Source organism: Dermacentor silvarum, chromosome 6 (assembly GCF_013339745.2).
Source record: "Dermacentor silvarum isolate Dsil-2018 chromosome 6, BIME_Dsil_1.4, whole genome shotgun sequence".
NCBI classification, from domain to species: domain Eukaryota; kingdom Metazoa; phylum Arthropoda; class Arachnida; order Ixodida; family Ixodidae; genus Dermacentor; species Dermacentor silvarum.
Window position 1 is genome coordinate 168,732,388 of NC_051159.1, and position 17,300 is coordinate 168,749,687.

The 17,300-nt window shown below is 49.5% G+C and overlaps 1 protein-coding gene and 1 long non-coding RNA gene across 5 annotated transcripts in view; both read left to right on the plus strand.

Moving 5' to 3' along the window:
- LOC119456368 (uncharacterized) overlaps positions 1 to 7,700 on the plus strand; it is a 32,817-nt gene extending 25,117 nt beyond the window's left edge. For 3 of the 4 annotated variants that reach the window (XR_007467596.1, XM_049669794.1, XM_037718086.2), the window contains 4 exons: positions 906 to 1,099; positions 3,084 to 3,277; positions 3,362 to 3,415; positions 6,784 to 7,700. Coding sequence is in view for 3 of the 4 variants with exons in the window: in XM_049669794.1 (XP_049525751.1) it covers positions 906 to 1,099; positions 3,084 to 3,277; positions 3,362 to 3,399 (426 nt within the window). In the remaining variant the exon portion in view is untranslated. The remainder of the gene's footprint in view (positions 1 to 905; positions 1,100 to 3,083; positions 3,278 to 3,361; positions 3,416 to 6,783) is intronic. The other variant, XM_049669793.1, reaches the window with a different exon arrangement.
- A 1,302-nt stretch (positions 7,701 to 9,002) lies between these two features.
- Positions 9,003 to 13,094, plus strand: LOC119456369 (uncharacterized). The gene is made up of 4 exons (XR_005193111.2): positions 9,003 to 9,439; positions 9,520 to 9,697; positions 9,778 to 9,978; positions 10,042 to 13,094. It is a non-coding gene; the product is annotated as an uncharacterized LOC119456369 (long non-coding RNA).
- Positions 13,095 to 17,300: the final 4,206 nt, after the last annotated feature.

A 17,300-nucleotide genomic window follows, 5' to 3' on the forward strand; every position in this document is an offset into this window, starting at 1 on the left:
CTAGAGAATTGATGACCTTGGCGCAGCCAATCAGAGGGGTCGTATTGTTCACAGAACTATTGCCACAACTGCGTGGCCATCTGGGAAACCGAGATCGTCGCCGTTCCCACGGTAGTAATTCCCCGAAGTTGACCCCTCGCATCAATCAGTGGCATCTCCGCTGCGGTCAGCTGTCATGGTCGGGTGTCGGGCACTGTCGCCAGGTAGGCGGCAGCTGACGAAGGGGGTGGCATCGGGCAAAACACTCAAAGGATGCGCGCTGCCGATTTGGGGTGCGTGTTTGCCCGTCACCATCGGTAGTTGGGCCCTGTCGTCGCAGTCTCGGAGACGCTGATGAAAGGGCCTGCCTCGATAGAAACAGCCGAAGAATGCGCCCTGCCAATTCGGGACGCAACACCAGGCATAACAACGTGCATGCGCGGACCCTGGCACTACTTTTTCACCGGCGCGCTCCGCCGGCGAAAGGCCACCGGTCCGGCGTTTTTATTTTGTGGGCACCTGTACAGTGTTCCACGCGTGTAGCGCCAGGTAATCCAACGAAATAGTCTGGCAGGGAGCAGTTTGTGGCGTCGTGCTCTTGCGCAGCCAAAGTCTCATCGAACCACTCCGCTTGTCCCACGCGCGCAGGCAGAACCGACGCGAGCAGTAGCTGCAGAATATAGCCAAACGGGTTCATTGCCACCTGAGTGCTGGTAGTGCTGCTAAAGCCCATACCTTATTGAACACGGAATTAAACCAGCGAAGACGCATACAGAGCAAAGCACACAGGAAGATCCTAGTTGAGTTGGTTGATGGTAAAACCAGCATCGTCCTGTGCTCTTTTCTCTTCGTATGCGTCTAGTTGTTCAATATGTACCAACTCGCCCGGTACTTAACGTTACTGCGTCCATGCCTTATTGTTTCAGAATCTTGACCTCTGCTTTCGGTTGCGGCCCACGAGTAGGATGTCCATCGTGCTGCTCCACGTTTGCCATCCTCCCAACGTCCCCATACAGGAGATGGCCTTGAGCACCACTTGTACCGTGGCCGACCGCGCTCCATCGTCGGTGTGCGGTCTTGCTGGCAGACGAAGACTGCTCATCATCCTGCACCACTACGTGTAAGTACTCCGTACCCATGACATGTACTACGGCTGTCCTCGAGTGGTTAAAAGATGCCTCGTGGTTTCATTTTCAGTTCAGTGTAATCTTCGCTTCTAGTTACAAATATTTGTTTTATGCTCATTCGGAAAGCAGATATACGTCAAAGGGAAAAAGCAACCGAGGAAAACCAGCGACTAAACATGCTTGTCTTTATCTGACTGGGTCCCTGTCCTCAATATCTTGTACACCCGAGAGACAACGGTAACATACCGTTGTCATTCAAATAAAAGTAAATGGAATAAAAATTTTGATGCACTCTAGCAATATCAAAAAATACATACAGAAAATGCATTTATCATGAGCTAAACAGTCTAATACATCGAATACCTAAATAACTTAACATTCTATAGACATTTAGGCAAAGAAAGCAGAATAACCTGATTCTAGCGTAAGTTTAAATACACGGGAAAAATACCCTGGCACCTAACGAAAAAAAAAAAGGAAATTGCCAAGCTTTGTAATACCTTAACCGCGGGACAAGAATTGTCAGGATTGGTCCTCCTCCTGATCGCTCTGAGGTAGCATTCTGAAATGTCTCGTAGGGGAAGGGGGGAGGGGGGGGGGGGGCTGTGCTTGCTGAATTTGAGTTTCAGGATAGCTATAGTTATAAACAGCAGAGATCTAAAAGCTAAGGTTCTGTCTGCCATAATTTGTCCTTCGTTAATCGATAACAAATTTCTGAATTGGAAAGTTTTTATCAAGCTGTTTGTAATTTTTTGGATCTCTTCACCTCAGTATAAGTATGTCGCGAGTCCGCACGCGTAGCTTGATTACGAATAGCAACTTGTAACGATTATGAAAATCTCTTGTAGAGCCCGTGTTTCCCGAACTTTGAAGCGTACGGCTTGACTTTTTTGCAACTTCGCTAGTCTTTTGATGTTTAAACATTATGGGGTTTTACGTGCCAAAACCACCATCTGATAATGAGGCACGCCGTAGTGGGGGACTCCGGAATAATTTGGACCATCTTGGGTTCTTTAACGCGCACCTAAATCTAAGTACACGCGTGTTTTCGCATTTCGCCACCATCGAAACGCGGCCGCCGAAGCCGGGATTCTATCCCGCGACCTCGTGCTTAGCAGCCCAACACCGCAGCCACTAATCAACCATGGCGGGTAGCCTTTTGATATTAGTGGCACCCCATATGAAAATACAATACAGCATCTGTGATTATTTCAAAGAAACATGGGCTTGGCCTCATCAACTAGGTGGTATTTGGTGTCTCATCAAAAAAAAAAAGCGCCTATTATGCGTGATAGCTTCACGTTTAAATTGTTAACATGCTCATTCTAAGAAACTCGTGAAGAAACTCATGAAAATAAAATACAAAAATATTATACTATTTGCGCGCTCTATTATCCGTACAGATATAAAGACTAAAAGGATATTTACTCCAGTGCTTCGAGATCGATCTTCGCACTCAATTTAAGCGACATTCAGTAGAAGTTCGTTTGCATCTAGCAACTTCGCTAACTCTCTTAACCACCTATTTGCTTTTATCTCGGTTACTCCATCACCAGACAACATTCATGTCATCCGTGTACAAAAGCAGTTATTCGGTGAGTGGAATAAAAGTGATATCAGGCATAAGGGAAAACCAAAAGCTGCCTTAATGAGCCTTGTGGTGCGCCTGTAGTCGGAGATTAGCCAGGACGATGAACCCAGTGTAAAATATTGTTTACCATTTTGCAGATGGCTTCTTAGAAGCCCGCAGCCTCTAATTCCATAAGACGGTCTGAACAGTGCTCAGACTGAATCGAAGACCTTCCGAGGTCCACAAATATTGCCACTGTACACAGCCTTTGTTCGATATGTATAAGCTCCTTTGTTTGCAGTAGGACTAACTCAGTTGACTTATTCTGTCGAATTATGATGTAGAGTAATCTTCCGTGCAGTGAGCGTTCACATATTAGTGGAAATGCTGAGTATGAATATTTACAGGATCCCAACGCCTACTGTTGATTGCTGCCTACGAGTAGGAAGGACATCAGTGTGCCGCTCCTTGCCATCCTCCCAACGTCCTCCCCCAGGATATGGCCTTGAGCACCACTCGCACCGTGGCAGACCGTGTTCGTTACATTGCATTCCCTCACCGATAGTGTCCTGCAGGCAGACGGAACTTGCTCCTACTACTGGTGAGTATCGCGGGCAGACAACTCGTGATTAGGCTCTGTCCTCGAGTGGTTATTGATACGCCCTCTGTCGTTTCATGTTTCCAGATGTTCGTTTTCGATGGCGGTGCACGAGGACAATCTAGGCAGTGTTTCCAAAAGGTGGGAAATTGTTTGTTGACGTCAGAAATGTTTTGTCCATTTGTGGTGCAGGGTACCAGCGGTGGCAATAGTAATTGCTTTTGTTAGCAGCCAATCGAATTCAAGTCAATACGGCATGCCCTAACCGTTACAGACGCTGTTCTGCATAGTTTCTAAATGTTAACATCGAACGTGTGGCCAGCTTTGGTTAAGCTTTCTACAGAAGTTCCAAAGGCGGACATTGCATAAGGCTCACGTAAGCGACTTTAGTGAGCTTTGTTTGGGTTGCAGTGCGGGTAAGAATGTTGCAAGTGTTAGCGACGATGCTTGGAGGGTCCTTTATTAAAGGGTGGAGTTGGCTTCAGTTAAGGGTGATGACTACTAGCTTCATGCATTTTGTGCCATCATTGCGTGTTCAGCGTAAACGTACCTATGTATCAAACTGAATACTGAGGGATTTCATTTTCTCGGGCAAGTGTGATGCTTGAAACGTACTCCCCGCTTCTGTAAATTTACGGATTGCTTGATGAACATAATAAAATGCTTGAAAGCGTGAACGACTGGCAATAACGCTTGATTTCATGTTTGAAAGAGATTTTTATCAATGCACTGCACATGGTTTCGCAACTCGTTTTAAACCGCCGGACGCACAGGAGCATTTATGTGGGACTCAATCAAGCTTGTTCGAAGTTTGCTTGTTGAATGACTGTTAACTTATTTCACGTCAGCGTGGAAGGAATTGATCATAACTAGAGTGCACTAAAATACGGTCGAGTGGGACGAGCCGCTGGGGCGGCGCATGCTTTGCAGTGCGGCGCCCGATGTGGAAAAATACTGTGGCGGCGCTGCGATTGAAGTGGATTAGGCCGCATCAAGGTCGTGCCGTTGAAAACTGCTGGCGATACAGCTCGGCAGGGTCATTACTAGTACTTCGCGCGCCGATATTTGCGTTCAGACCGCTCAAATGGTGTTCGTAATTGTATTTCACATGTATTTATACCTTAAGAATTCCTTGCTTTCTTTGTTATTTTATTTTTTAATGCCGCTCGGTGATGCGCGTGCATTGCGGCCGCAGTGTCGGCTTTCATTCTACTATGTTATTGTACGGTTCCCTTTGGAGAACAAATATTTTTCTCGTTCTTCGAGCAGCATATATCTCGTGTGTATTGTTGCGCATATAGTTTTCCATCAGTAGGTCTTGCGGAAAGCAGACGAAGAAACGTACGTAACCTTCTTGCTTGCCGATTTAAACAAGAATATCTGCCCCATCCGGCGCCTTGTACTCCGATTTACTGGAAGTATTGTTATTGATAAAAAAGAGTAAACTGCCGCGCAACATCCCATTCAAGTTTCCGCCTTCCTCGCGTAACAGAATGCGCAGTAATTGGCACGGGGTCATTTATTGCAGTTGGACCTTGATCGAGTGCCGAATATGGTTTGTTAGTCATTCTATATGCTAATCTTTGGGCGTAAGCCGTACGTGAATTTTTTTTCCCAGTCGCTACTTCAAAAAAAAAAACGAAATCCTGCGTGGTAGCCTAATTAGTGGCTTTGGAACTCGCTCCACTCCACGGAACTCGCGGTTTCAATCCAGGTCGCGGAGTTCGACGGGAGCTAAATAGAAAAACACTCGTGTACTTCTATTTAGGTGCGCGTTAAGGAAGCCCAGGTGGTGAAAACTAAACCTCGTAATCATACCGTGGTTTTGCCATGTAGACCCAAGAATTAACTTAAAGAAGAGAGAAAAGCATGTGGCTGCATTCTTCGGCTTTTTTCTAGGAGTGTAAACAAAATAGTTAATTATTCTCGAGTCTGATTTCCGAGAAAAACATGTTACGCTTATCCTATATTTCATACATAAATGTAATGCCGTTCCCAAATGTATGACCGCTGAAGTCAGCAGCTTGTATATGAAAACGGCTGCTTTCAGTTATCCTGTGCACTATCATAACGGCCATAATGACAATTAAAGGAACGGCATACCTCACATACACGCAGGGATATGTGCAGATCTGTTGCGTTCGTTGAAGATAAGTGTGGTACCACATGGGGCACCCAGTTTTAATGGGTTGCAAACATGATGAGACGGTCAAAAAAAGTTCCTTGCCTGAATCAAGTTAGCAGATTTACAGGCTGCCCCAAACGGGGGCGTTTATATTGAACGACAGCTAGGAACTTGTTAAGCAGGACTTATTAACGCCCGTGCGTTAATTCTCTCAGGAAATGCGCCTCTCCGCAACAGCCACGGCTCTCCGGCAGCACAATAATTCGGAATAAGTCCTCACTTGCATCGGTCACTCACCTTTGAGACTTCAGTGGTGCGTTACATTCGAACGGAAACGACTCTTCGGCGTCGTACAGTATATCAATAACACTTGCGTAAATATGTATATGTATGTACGTATGTATGTATTACTGCAAGCACGTGTGCTTATTCCGGTCGGGAGTTCTCACTTTTCCAATTAGTGCATTTACAGTATTTATTTTTTCCCTTACATATATATCGTGAATATGTCTCTGTACCCTTTGATTTAATTGCCTAGAAATACATTCTCCATTCTTCGCGCCACGCAGTTAATAAACCTGATTTATTTCACTCTAATACTGTTTTATTCAATCATTGTCCCTGATCAATATCCACCAACAAGAAGCGTGCGTACAATGACACGGTGTCAATAATAAAATGTTCCTACTTAGCTTCATGTTGCAGAGATACCAGTTACCTTTAGAAGACAGTGGTAAAAACAGCAGTTCACTTCTCTAAAACTACTTTGGTACCGTCCGTCAAGAGTCATGGGCGCACCAAAGCAACTAAAACTTTAAAAAAAAAGTACTGTACAGACGTTCGGCGAGAAAAACTGGGCGTCCGCCGGCGTCTGCGTAGGGAACGCGCGTTCGCTGGCAGACTACGCGCTTGAAAACGTCAGCACAATTGAAGACGTCGCGTTGTATAATCCATGCCTCAAATATGTTTGGGAAAATGGTGTAAACATAATTTCGCAGTTGAAATAACGCACTGTTTTAAAAGCGTACTATGCGCAATCGGCCTCGACGCCCGCAGCGACAGTAGGTTGAATATGCCGCGGAGCGCGTCTCCGCCCCTATCCAGTTCGCTCGCAGCGTCCTCGCATTTTTTCACACGCGGCGCCTCAGAGGGAGAGCGCCAATCGGCCCACTCGACCATTGTCTAGTACTCTATTATAACTGCAGATGCTCCGAACGTGACCTTCTCGCTGCTCATTTTCTTTTTTTTTTTTTTTGTGAACAAATGTGTTTGTGGTGAAGCAATAAGAAATTTCGGCCACAAATGTGGCAGAAATACACGTGACAATTTGGCTGCACTGGTTCCAGCACTAACCTAGAGAAATATTTTCTTGCCGGCGTTCCAGATGAGATCGCATTGAGCGGCAATCGTCCCATGGCTGTCCACCTGAGCATATTGGCCGACAACTGTGGACATCGAAGTCTGAGCGTGACCACAAACCGAGGACCTGCAAAGCAACCCCTTGTCACAGCGAGCTTCTTTCTGCGCGACGAGCTTAAATGCTCATCAAGTAAGATAGATGCCAGATGTTCTCCAAGCTGGCGAGGATAGCGCATGCTTTTGAGAAGTTGTCAGTTGAGTGTAGCTGTATTCGAAAATTACGTAAGTTTAGTTTAGGTGATTAATTGTAAGCCCGAAGTTTGTGGGCACTGCTGCGGCCACATCGGGTCTTCTCCGTGACGGAATCGAAGAGGACGGACCACATCCGCGGTGGCGGCGGGTGTAGCTTCAGGCTTAGCGAATTGCGGGTAGGCTTAGCTGGCACGCGGCAGGCTATAGCTGACAGCCGTCCTCTTTCGATTGCGCCAGGGACATTAACCCGTTTGTTTGGCAGTGATTAAGCCGTTCTGCATGTCCTTGCGACCCGACCACTATTTCGTGACAAGGTAGCATCGGGCGCGTCAGTGCTATCGATCGAAATGTGGATTCGTGGAAGCAAACGACATCCGGAATCGCCTCGCCAGCTTTAGCTGCCGCGGCATCGCACGTCGCCTTGGGTCTCCAGCGGAGCTCGGCCCTGCAGTAGCTAATGTGAGTGGTCCACTTCGTTGCAATTGCAGCTGTTCGTTTTTGGCGTTTATGCGCCTCCCTTCGTTGCAGAGGATGACCTTGAGACCATGCTGGCTTCTTCGCATTCCCTCGCCGGTGGTCTTGATGGTGGAAGATGCTTTGTTCCTCGCCCGGCACTACTCCTGGCAAGTACCTTGAACACTCGAATCGTACTATGGCTGTCTTCTCGAGGGTTTAATAAGCCCCCCGTGATTTCAGGTTCTGACCATCTGCTTTCGACTGCTGCTATTCACAAGGATATCCAGCGCGCTTCTGCACAGTCTAGTCTCCGGCCTATGCTAGAGATGCATTAGAGCTCTACTCGTCCTATATGGCCGGCCGTGTTACGTCTGCGTTTTCTCGCCGTTCCTGCTGAGAGACCGAGTGTCGTTCGGCTCCCTGCGGTAGTTCTGGCTAGAACCATGTACACTTCAATCCTACCTACTACGGATGTGTTCTCGCGTGGTTTATCAGCCCTGCGGCATTTCGTATTCCGAACGTCTGCTTTTGAATTAAGCGTCGTCAGAAGTTCCAATGACTGCTCTTGTTCGTGTTCTCTTAGCGTTTTCCTTCACTGTGTTGCTACACCTTCCCGGGGCCGCAAAGAAACTTTGTGGGCTCCCGAAGAAACTTTCTGTCGGCTGCCTTTAATATGCAGGCCCTCGAGGTTTGGTTTATGCTTGGGACAGCTTCCTTCTCCACGCATATTTTCCAAAAGACTCTTAAATGTCCCTCTCCACCTAAGACGATGTCACCTTTCTTCAGTTCCTGGTGACATTTCAGAGCTGCTTGCATTTTCGCACCTCTAAATTCTTTCGTGTACTCGGAGGGCCATATTTTTCAGGATTCACGTGGTTTCCACTTTTATTGAAGGCTGCCGTCCTATTCATCAGTCTCCTCCCAGTTTTGTTTCCGCCAGTCGGCTCCGATGGAGTTGGAGTATAGGCTATCCAGGTTCATCGTAAACGTATGTTAGCGACTGGTTGTTCATGATATCATCTTCGTATGTTAAGGTATATAGTTCTCCAATATGCGGTACACATCGGCCAATCGTTTTTCGCAGTTGACTTGAAACTATGGATTAGCCTTTCATAGAAACCGCCCCACCACGGAGCGTTTTCCAGAAGAAATTTCACTTGGTGATTGGTGACGAAATCTCGAGCTGTTTCGCAGATGTAATGTAGACCGCATTCAATTCTTTGTTTCCTGAAAAGTCTTTTGTTGTCGTTGAGCACGTTTCTTTTCGAGCCAAGAAGCGCCGAAAAGCTTGTATAAAACTGAGGTGAAGCGTCTCAAAGTTTCCAAGTGTGCAGCTCTTGTCACGGCACATTTAAAAATTACTACGTAAAGTTTGACAGTGTCACTTTTTGTTGTAGTGGCTCCCAGAACTGGTTTCCATGCCATATTCCACTACTTTTTAAAATTCGTCGGACGCTGTTTCCTCGATTACGAACGTCTCCATCTGTGAATTTGCGGCTCGGCAACTGTTATGCCCTTGATTTGACTAAGGCTCATCATTACAGAACCTACGTCGTCTCCGTCGCTCACTTTTTGCCTCTAATGAGGTTCATTATCTGCATCCTCAGTTTTCCCTCTTTTGCGAAACCTTTCCATTCATGTTCAAAATACAGGCTGACATTCACGAAGTAGCGATGGCTTCTATTCTCTTTAGCGGTTGCTCTCGGCTCCACGGCGTCTGTTCCCGATTGCCAATCGCATGACAGCTAGCTTTTTTCTTCATTGTTGTCCTTCTTGGTGGCGAGGGTCCATTGCGGCCCACAAGGCATCCAGCCCGCTCCTGCACATTGACTCTCCAGTATACGCTCCAGAGGAGATTACTTCGCGCACGAGCTCCACCCGTTCCAGGAGCGACTGTCATTACTTCTACATACTCTCGCCGATGGCGTCCTGCTGGCAGACTCGACTGTCCTCCTCACCATGCACTACTGCTGGTAAGTGTCGTGCACAGACGGCTCATAATACTACGGCCATGTCGTCCAGTGGTTAACAAATCGGCACTGTGTCGTTCCAGGCTCTGAGCTCATTTTCGATTGCGGTCAACAAGGACTCTCCGGTCTACTCTCCAGAGGAGATTACTTCGCGCACGAGCACCGCCCGTTCCAGGAGCGACTGTCATTACTTCTACATTCTCTCGCCGATGGCGTCCTGCTGGCAGACTCGACTGTCCTCCTCACCATGCACTACTGCTGGTAAGTGTCGTGCACAGACGGCTCATAATACTACGGCCATGTCGTCCAGTGGTTAACAAATCGGCACTGTGTCGTTCCAGGTTCTGAGCTCATTTTCTATTGGTGTCCACAAGGACACCCAGCCCGCTCCTGCACATTGACTCTCCGGTCTACTCTCCAGAGTCGCTTACTTCGAGCTCCACTCGTCCTGTGACGGACCATGTTTGCATAGCTACATTCTCTCGCGGATGGCGTCCTACTGGTATACTGGACATATCCTGGAGCCCTTGTACTTAATTATGGTAAATATCACATACACCCGACTGTTTTAGAATGACCAACAAACAGGCCTTGTGTCGTTTCAGGTTGCGAGGGTGTTATCGCTTGTGGCACGAGATAATTGTTCGACCACGCTCATTTACGACAAGGACACTCCTGGCCTTCAAGAGCGACAATCTTGCCCGATCGTCCTGCGCAGACTAAGCAGCAAGCTTCCTCTGACCTCTGAAACCGTCGTGCGCCTCCGTCTTCGCTGTGTCCTGCACTGTGATGGCGGCGTGTTAAGGCTCTGAAGGACTGCTTGCAGTCGCCGTCCCGCGACCGTCCATCAGATGTACTTCTGCAGTTCTTCTGTTTGCTTTTTTATTTTTTACGCAGGCATATTTAATGTTTCGTATAGCAAGCTTTTCTGCTTTGAAAGAGTGGTACGTCACTCAGCGAATGGATGACGCTTCTAGCAATTATGAGAATACGAAGCAGAACAGTAAAGTCTGGTTACGTAGACCACCCAGTTTTTCAGAAGGGTTGTTGGTCTTCACGAGCCGATCTGTAAATTTTTGGTGGCGAGAGTAATGGACATTCATTCACATTGTGCACTTTCGTAGTAGTACGTTGTGTGTGTGTGTGTGTGTGTGTGTGTGTGTGTGTGTGTGTGTGTGTGTGTGTGTGTGTGTCTCGGTTGCGCGCGTACTGGTTCGGTCATTTCGTATGTACACACCTTTTCTGGGCTCCTTTTGTTATATCGAACGCATGTATGACAAAGCTTCAGCGCTATTCGGCGCACGTCGGATTCATTATATTTCGGTAGCATTTCCAGTGTCACCGTTGTATCCACAATGCGAGTTGATGGTTCATTTCTCCGGTTCATCCCGGTTAAAAAGCTGCCTGGTTTCATCCGCTTTTGGATTGGTTGAACAACTCCTGTCTTTGGCTTTGTACCTTGGGTTGATCTCGGTACTCGTTTCAGCATTCAGCGATTTGTTAAGGCATCCTTCTCGTATCGGAAACGAGGGCTTCGTACATATTGTCGGTTCTTCCACGTCGCTCATCACCGACTCAAGAGATCAACATGCCACTACAAAAGCACACAATGCCAATGAATGGGAAAGAGGGTAGTTATTCTCGCCAGCAAAAATTTTCTGATTAGCTCATGATAATGACGACCATTTTAAAAACTGGTTGGTGATCAATTTCGCCATGCTCGCTGTTCCTAGTTTTGATGTGCCTGAATCATTAAATGCTTTTATGGATATGAGCATCCTCTATGAAATGTGTTCACGCCGTGCGTTGTCTGCGTCACTTATCGGCACGTAAACTTGCGGTTCGTAAGATATGTGAGCCGTGGAAACTCGCAGAAATTTGTTGCCATCGTAGACGCACGAGTTGGAGCAGCGTACGGCTGCTCGACGAGGCACAGTAGGATGTATCTCTGCCTGGTCCAAAATTAATTGCTTGTCGTTTTTTCATCGGACAGTGCTACCCACTGTCGCCACCACGTATACTGTGCCGCATTGGCGCCGTGGTTTGATTGGGATGTGTTGCATAATCGTGCACTGCGCAAGGTCAGTAATAACAGCGAACCGCCATGGCGCCCTTGACGGGTCTCTGGGTCGGTATTTTGTAGCGATGCCTGTCCGGTAATAATGCCTTTTCGCGCTTTGTCAGTGATCAGAGCGACGGTCCGCTCCCGTTATCAACGGGATCAGCCGGCCGTGAGTGATGGATAAGACTAATATAGAATAAGTCGTAAGGCATCGCTACAAAATACCGGTCCTGATCTCGTTGCCTGCTGACTGTAGAGATGACGGTTTTGTCATGCCGTGATTGAAGTATACTGCTTGAGCCATTGTCAAACGGCGGCTTCAAAGGGGCTATATTTACTCCTCCTTATGCAAAATCATGTGTAAACATAGACAAAGTGCACGAGCGCGCGCAATGCAATCTCCCAAAGAAAATGTTCGCTTTAGTTGTATTTATTGTTTAAGCGACTAGTTTACCACAGTTTCTCTTGTACCTTGTTTTTACTGTACGCTGTGTTGATATCTTTACATTGCTCTTCGAATGCATTTGAATGCGCTTGCTTAAAATAGTTGTAATTTGACCATGCTTCCGCTGTTGTCCTAATGTCGATTTAAGGACGCACACCTTGAATTTTATTTTCAATTTTATCGGTAACCTCTAATAACATTGTCCCCACATTGCTTGAAAACTAAAAAGGTGAGCAATGTCATTGGCAAATAATTACCTGTACCGCTGTGATGCGAAAGTCAAACCACGCATGCGTAATGCTGCTCAAAATGTCGCCTAACATGTACAAGGCTCTACGGAGCCTTTCTGTAGGAAGTCTTTTTTTCATTTCGATCAGTTATAACGACAGCCCTGCCGTCGAATACTCACAAGCAGTGTACAATACGAGCAGTGTGGAGATTTGGACTTGCGTTACGTTGAAAAAGCCTTCAACACAACTGGTACATGGACGCAGAGAAAGAACACACCCACACAGCACTCAATTTACAATACGACAGCGATGCACGACATTACTGTACATTGAGAGGCCTGTGTGATATTGTATGTGACGTATTATATAGTATCGTCATGTAGAAATGTTTTTGTCCCTTCTGTGCATTCCGCACCCAACTGGGCAAGTTCGCATACTTGCATGCTTTCTCGTTTCCTAAAAACTAGAATCGGGGTAAATTCCCTTCCATCTCCATGCGAAGGTACTGTACAACGCTTGCTCGTTTCAGGTAGTTCTAATAGCTTACAGCTGTAAAACCTTTCATGTATATGCAAATAAAGACGTAAGTTGCTATTCCTTGGATTATGCTATTTCGCTTTCATTTGGTGTGTTTTACGAAAACAGTGTTTTGCATTTTTGTACGTCAGAGTATCTTGAAGCTCAAATTATCTATGCGATGTAAATCACGTTATGTATTTGATGTGCGTTTGTATATAAATGCACACATGCTTATTCTCATTCTGTATATTGAATCCACTCTATGCTGCTGTCTGCAGCATGGGGATAAAGTCCAATCAGGTGGCATTGAGTCACTTTCAATTACTTCAGTCTTGTTTTGCGCCGAGTGTATTCAACATGCAAACTGAACCCTACGAATATCCTGCCAAATAAAACTTCTGTACTCCGTCTCACTAACCGTGTGGAACATGGACGGTGTCGTGTCAGCCAACCATGAGGTCGCGTCCACTGCCTGCAACTGGTCGCGCGACAACAATTGAATGGGAGCCTGACGGACGGGTTAGTATATCGCACAATCGGCGAGCCCTTCTCATTTCTCTATAAAAAGCCGCCGGCTCGTGTTAGATGAATCGAGCACTATTTGCGTTAGGCTGCTCTGTACTCCGAAGAGTTAATTAGTTCGCAGGCATTTTAAAGATGTCTCGGCGAGTTACGCCCGCTTTTTAGTATCGGGTATGTGTTTCTAGCCTATTTCATGCGTCGATCCCGGTGATAGTACTCTAAAAAAAAGTTAGCCGATCGTGAAAAGATGGTAACGACGGATGCAAGCCGAAGAGCAGGCAGCCATGGAGGCCGCTGACACCGGGCGCCCCACCGCAGAGTCGCTCCCGGGGCCGATCCTGGGGCGGGTCCAGTTATAGGGGGAGGACCCGCAGCCGCACACCCGGAAAGCGAGGGGGAAACTCCAGGTCCAAGCCGGCCAACGCTACCGAAAAGGTGAGCTGGGCGGACGTGATTAAGGGCTCGCCAAAGCGGGGGTCTCGGGGCACTACACCCGAACATAACACTAGAACACGAAGCCATCGCGGAAATGAGGCGCGAAAGCGCTGCACTCGGACACCTCATCCAGCAGTTAACTAAGGAGGTCCACGACCTCAAAAAAAGAGCAGACAACCGCTAGAGAGGCCGGTCAACGCGCCGGTCGCCGAACTACCCGAACTCGACCACCAACCAGCCGCGAAGAAACGGGCAGTACAGCCACCGCAGCAAAGCGCGCCGGTCGCCGACCTACCCGAAGTCGACCACCAACCGGCCGCGAAGAAACGGGCAGTACAGCCACCGCAGCAAAGCGCGCCGGTCGCCGACCTACCCGAAGTCGACCACCAACCGGCCGCGAAGAAACGGGCAGTACAGCCACCGCAGCAAAGCGCGCCGGTCGCCGACCTACCCGAAGTCGACCACCAACCGGCCGCGAAGAAACGGGCAGCACAGCCACCGCAGCAAAGCGCGCCGGTCGCCGACCTACCCGAAGTCGACCACCAACCGGCCGCGAAGAAACGGGCAGCACAGCCACCGCAGCAAAGCGCGCCGGTCGCCGAACTACCCGAACTCGACCACCAACCAGCCGCGAAGAAACGGGCAGTACAGCCACCGCAGCAAAGCGCGCCGGTCGCCGACCTACCCGAAGTCGACCACCAACCGGCCGCGAAGAAACGGGCAGTACAGCCACAGCAGGAAAGCGCGCCGGTCGCCGACCTACCCGAAGTCGACCACCAACCGGCCGCGAAGAAACGGGCAGTACAGCCACAGCAGGAAAGCGCGCCGGTCGCCGACCTACCCGAAGTCGACCACCAACCGGCCGCGAAGAAACGGGCAGTACACCCACAGCAGGAAAGCGCGCCGGTCGCCGACCTACCCGAAGTCGACCACCAACCAGCCGCGAAGAAACGGGCAGTACAGCCACAGCAGCAAAGCGCGCCGGTCGCCGACCTACCCGAAGTCGACCACCAACCAGCCGCGAAGAAACGGGCAGTACAGCCACAGCAGCAAAGCGCGCCGGTCGCCGACCTACCCGAAGTCGACCACCAACCAGCCGCGAAGAAACGGGCAGCTACAGCCACAGCAGCAAAGCGCGCCGGTCGCCGACCTACCCGAAGTCGACCACCAACCAGGCCGCGAAGAAACGTGCAGTACACCCACAGCAGGAAAGCGCGCCGGTCGCCGACCTACCCGAAGTCGACCACCAACCAGCCGCGAAGAAACGGGCAGTACAGCCACAGCAGCAAAGCGCGCCGGTCGCCGACCTACCCGAAGTCGACCACCAACCGGCCGCGAAGAAACGGGCAGTACAGCCACAGCAGGAAATCGGCAGGGTGGCACACTCCCGCTCGGAAATCGGACATGTTCACCGAAATGCAGAAGACGGTCAGCAGTATCCTGACGGCCGTCGCCGGCCTCACCGACAGAGCAATTCGCATCGAAGTAGTAGTAGGGTTCACACCGCCACCGCAGGGACACCTGGGCCCAAACTCGAATCCAGACATATTCATGGACGACCTCCCCCAAACTAACAAAGCCTGATCGGCTAAGGCCAAATCACCGACACCACATGGATCCAAACCGGGGCTTGGTAAAAAAAAAAAAGGCTGTCTTCCAACAACGCGTCAGAACCACACAACCCAAACCGGACGTAATCCTACTTCAGGAAATGGCGGGGTCGCAGGCTTCGCTCCAGGGATACCGTGACGTGCCGCCCTCGGCACCGATGGACAGGGGGGTAACAACCCTGGTCAGAAAAGGCCTCGTCGCCGTACGACACGATATACGGGGAGTCAACCTGGATCACCTGTTGATAGAAATCATCCCACAAAGGCATCGCAAAGACCGCATGTTCATCCCTATATAGCAACCCGTCCAAAACGAGAAAGATTTTGCTACTGTTCAAGAAAGCCACCACCCTCGCGGGCCCACACCCGCTCCTGATAGGCCCCGCACGCCCCGCACCCGGCGTGGGGCTATGGCCGCGCCACGGCTAAGGGCAAGCACCTCTGGCAAGACTCGCAAGACCTAGGCCTCACGATTATCACGGACCACAGCACTTCCAAAACAGCCGACCTGGGCAGCGACCACATGATTATAGAAATCAAAATCCCTACCCTCGGGGGGACCTCCCCACCGAACAGAAGCTTCATACTTACGGACTGGGACAAGTTCCACAGACAGACGCGGCCCGAAACGACGAGCGGATCACCGACGTCGACTCATGGACTGCAGAACTGATCAACGACGTCGTAAGAGCCACACAGACCATCACCACCGAGATCCAAACCGAGAAGATGGACAGCCGCCTAGCCCATCTCATCGAGGCGAAAACTTCCATCCTAAACCGGTGGAAAGGCCAGCGACTCAACCGCAAGCTAAGGAAAAAAGTCGCCGATCTCAACCGAGAGATCGAAGAGCACTGTCAAACGCTGAGCAGGCAACAATGGGACGAGGTCTGCAACGCCGCGGACGGCCAACTTCACAACGGCCAGACGTTGAAGCTCCTCAAACACCTCCTAGATGAAACCAAGAGTAAATCCAACCAACGAGACAACCTGCGCAGGCTCCTCTACACAGAGATAAACGCAACGGACCGAAACAGCGTCATCCAAAAACTGAGAACCAAATACCTACCTCAAAAATTCAGTCCAGCAACGGGACTATCGGGTGAGCCGAACCCCGCCCTAGACGAACCCTTCAGCATGGCCCAAATCAGAACGGCGCTGCACGGACTCGACGGCAAATCCGCGCCGGGGCCAGACAGAATCACAAATAAATCCGTAAGAAACCTAGACAAGTCTATCGACAAGCTAACAGAGTTCATCAACGGTTGTTGTAAAGAAGGCAATATCCCACTCCAATGGAAGACATCCAAGGTCATCCTCATTCCTAAACCCGGAAAGCCCCCGAGCCTCGAAAACCTAAGACCGATCTCGCTGACGTCTTGCGTCGGGATGGTCATGGAACACGCCTTCCTCAACCGCATAAACGCACACCTCGAGGATACACATGTATATCCACACACCATGATTGTTTCCGCGCCCACCTCTCCACACAGGACGCCATGCTACAGCTCAAGGAACAGATCCTAGACGACCGAACCCGGGTCACAAAGGCGATCCTCGGCCTCGATCTAGAAAAAGCGTTCGACAACGTGGCGCACTCCGCGTCCTAGACCAAATCTCAAACCTGAACCTGGGCGTCCGAGCATACATACACGTCAGGGACTGAAAAGCCTCGCGGACTGAAAAAGCCACGCTCATTGCCGGAGACATGGAAACGGAAGAACTGAACAAGGGTAGCGAGGGAACGCCGCAGGGCTCGGTCATATCCCCCCTGCTCTTCAAACTCCTGATGCTCGACCTCCCGCGGAATAGCTACAAGTGCACGGCGTCCACCATACCATCTACACGATCACGATCTGGAGTCTGGACTAGTAATGGAAGCGACGGCCAAATAGAGATCAAACTCCAAGAATCCGTCCGCAAGGTAGAGCAGTTCCTCGCGGGGACGGGCCTACGATTATCCCCCGGAAAGTCGGAACTCCTGCTATACCGTCCCACCCTCAAGGGCAGACCGGCCAAGGGATACGGCGGACCGACACAA